This window comes from Varanus komodoensis, unplaced genomic scaffold, assembly GCF_004798865.1.
Source record: "Varanus komodoensis strain SLA01 unplaced genomic scaffold, ASM479886v1 scaffold679, whole genome shotgun sequence".
Lineage (NCBI taxonomy): Eukaryota > Metazoa > Chordata > Lepidosauria > Squamata > Varanidae > Varanus > Varanus komodoensis.
This window is the reverse complement of record NW_025336320.1, coordinates 4,016-5,329: the sequence shown is the minus strand read 5'-3', so window position 1 is coordinate 5,329 and position 1,314 is coordinate 4,016. Positions and strand designations below refer to the sequence as shown.

General features: G+C 68.9%; 1 protein-coding gene across 1 annotated transcript in view; it reads left to right on the top strand.

The window, feature by feature from the left end:
• Window positions 1-20: 20 nt before the first annotated feature.
• Window positions 21-1,314, top strand: part of LOC123033821 (nascent polypeptide-associated complex subunit alpha, muscle-specific form-like) — a gene marked incomplete at its 3' end in the record, with an annotated part of 5,238 nt that continues 3,944 nt past the window's right edge. The window contains exon 1 of the mRNA XM_044450647.1: window positions 21-1,218. Coding sequence (XP_044306582.1) covers window positions 94-1,218 — 1,125 coding nt within the window. The remainder of the gene's footprint in view (window positions 1,219-1,314) is intronic.

The window sequence follows — 1,314 nt, the reverse complement described above, 5'->3', positions numbered from 1 at the left end:
CCCCCCTCCTCTTAATGGGTCCCCCTCCTCCTAATTGGGCCCCCCTCCTCTTAATGGGGCCCCCTTCCTCTTAAAGGAGCCCCCCTCCTCTTAATGGGTCCCCCTCCTCCTAATTGGGCCCCCCTCCTCTTAATGGGCGGGGGTCCGTCCCACTCCCTATTTCCCCCCTCCATATGGGGATCCCCTCGGACCGAACCAATGCATGTTGCAGGGGGGAGGGGTGGACCACACCAATGCCCCCGGCGGGGGTGTCTATCACCCCCTTCTCTCACCTCCACGTGGGGACCCTGGACCGAACCAATGCATGTGGCAAGTGGGGGGAGGCGGACCGCACCAACGCACCCAATGGGCGGGGGTCCGTCCCACGCCCTATTTCCCACCTCCGTATGGGGATCCCCTTGGACCAAACCAATGCATGTGACAAGTGGGGGGAGGCGGACCGCACCAACGCACCCAGTGGGCGGGGGTTCATCCCACTCCCTATTTCTTCCCTCCTTATGGGGATCCCCTCGGACCGAACCAATGCACTTGGCAGGCGGGGGGACCCCGGCCCGCACCAATGCCTCCAGCAGGGGGGGTCCATCCCCTTCCTCTCCCTCTCCCACCTCCACGTGGGGACCCGGGCCCGAACCAACGCCTGTGCCAAGTGGGGGGGGGTGGACCGAACCAACGCCCCCGGCCGGGGGACCCCAGTCTGCACCAACGCCTCCAGCAGGGGGGGGGTCCATCCCTTTCCTCTCCCTCCCCCACCTCCCCGTGGGGACCCAGGCCCGAACCAACGTGTGTGCCAAGTGGGGGGGGGGGCGGACCGAACCAACACCCCCGGCGGGGGGACCCCAGTCTGCACCAACGCGCCCCGCAGGGGGGTCCATCCCCTTCCTCTCCCTCCCCCACCTCCCCGTGGGGACCCGGGCCCGAACCAACGCATGTGCCAAGTGTGGGGGGGGGCGGACCGAACCAACGCCCCCCGGCGGGGGCACCCCTCTCCCCCCTTCTCCCGGCAGGAAGTTCCCGGAGCTCTTCGCCCAGTTCAAGTCTTTCTTCGGCGTCAAGGAGCTGAGCTTCGGGGGCCCCGAGCGGCCCGGCGGCGGCGGCGAGGGCGGCGTGTGCCGCGAGATTGACTACGCCTCCTGCAAGCGCATCGGCTCCAGCTACCGGGCCCTGCCCAAGACCTACCAGCAGCCCAAGTGCAGCGGGCGCACGGCCATCTGCAAGGAGGTGGGGGGCCGGGGGGTGGGGGGGGGCAGTGGAGGGGGAAGAGGAGGGAGCGGCTCGGAGACAGCTGGGATGACCCAAGAGAGGGGAAAGGGGGGG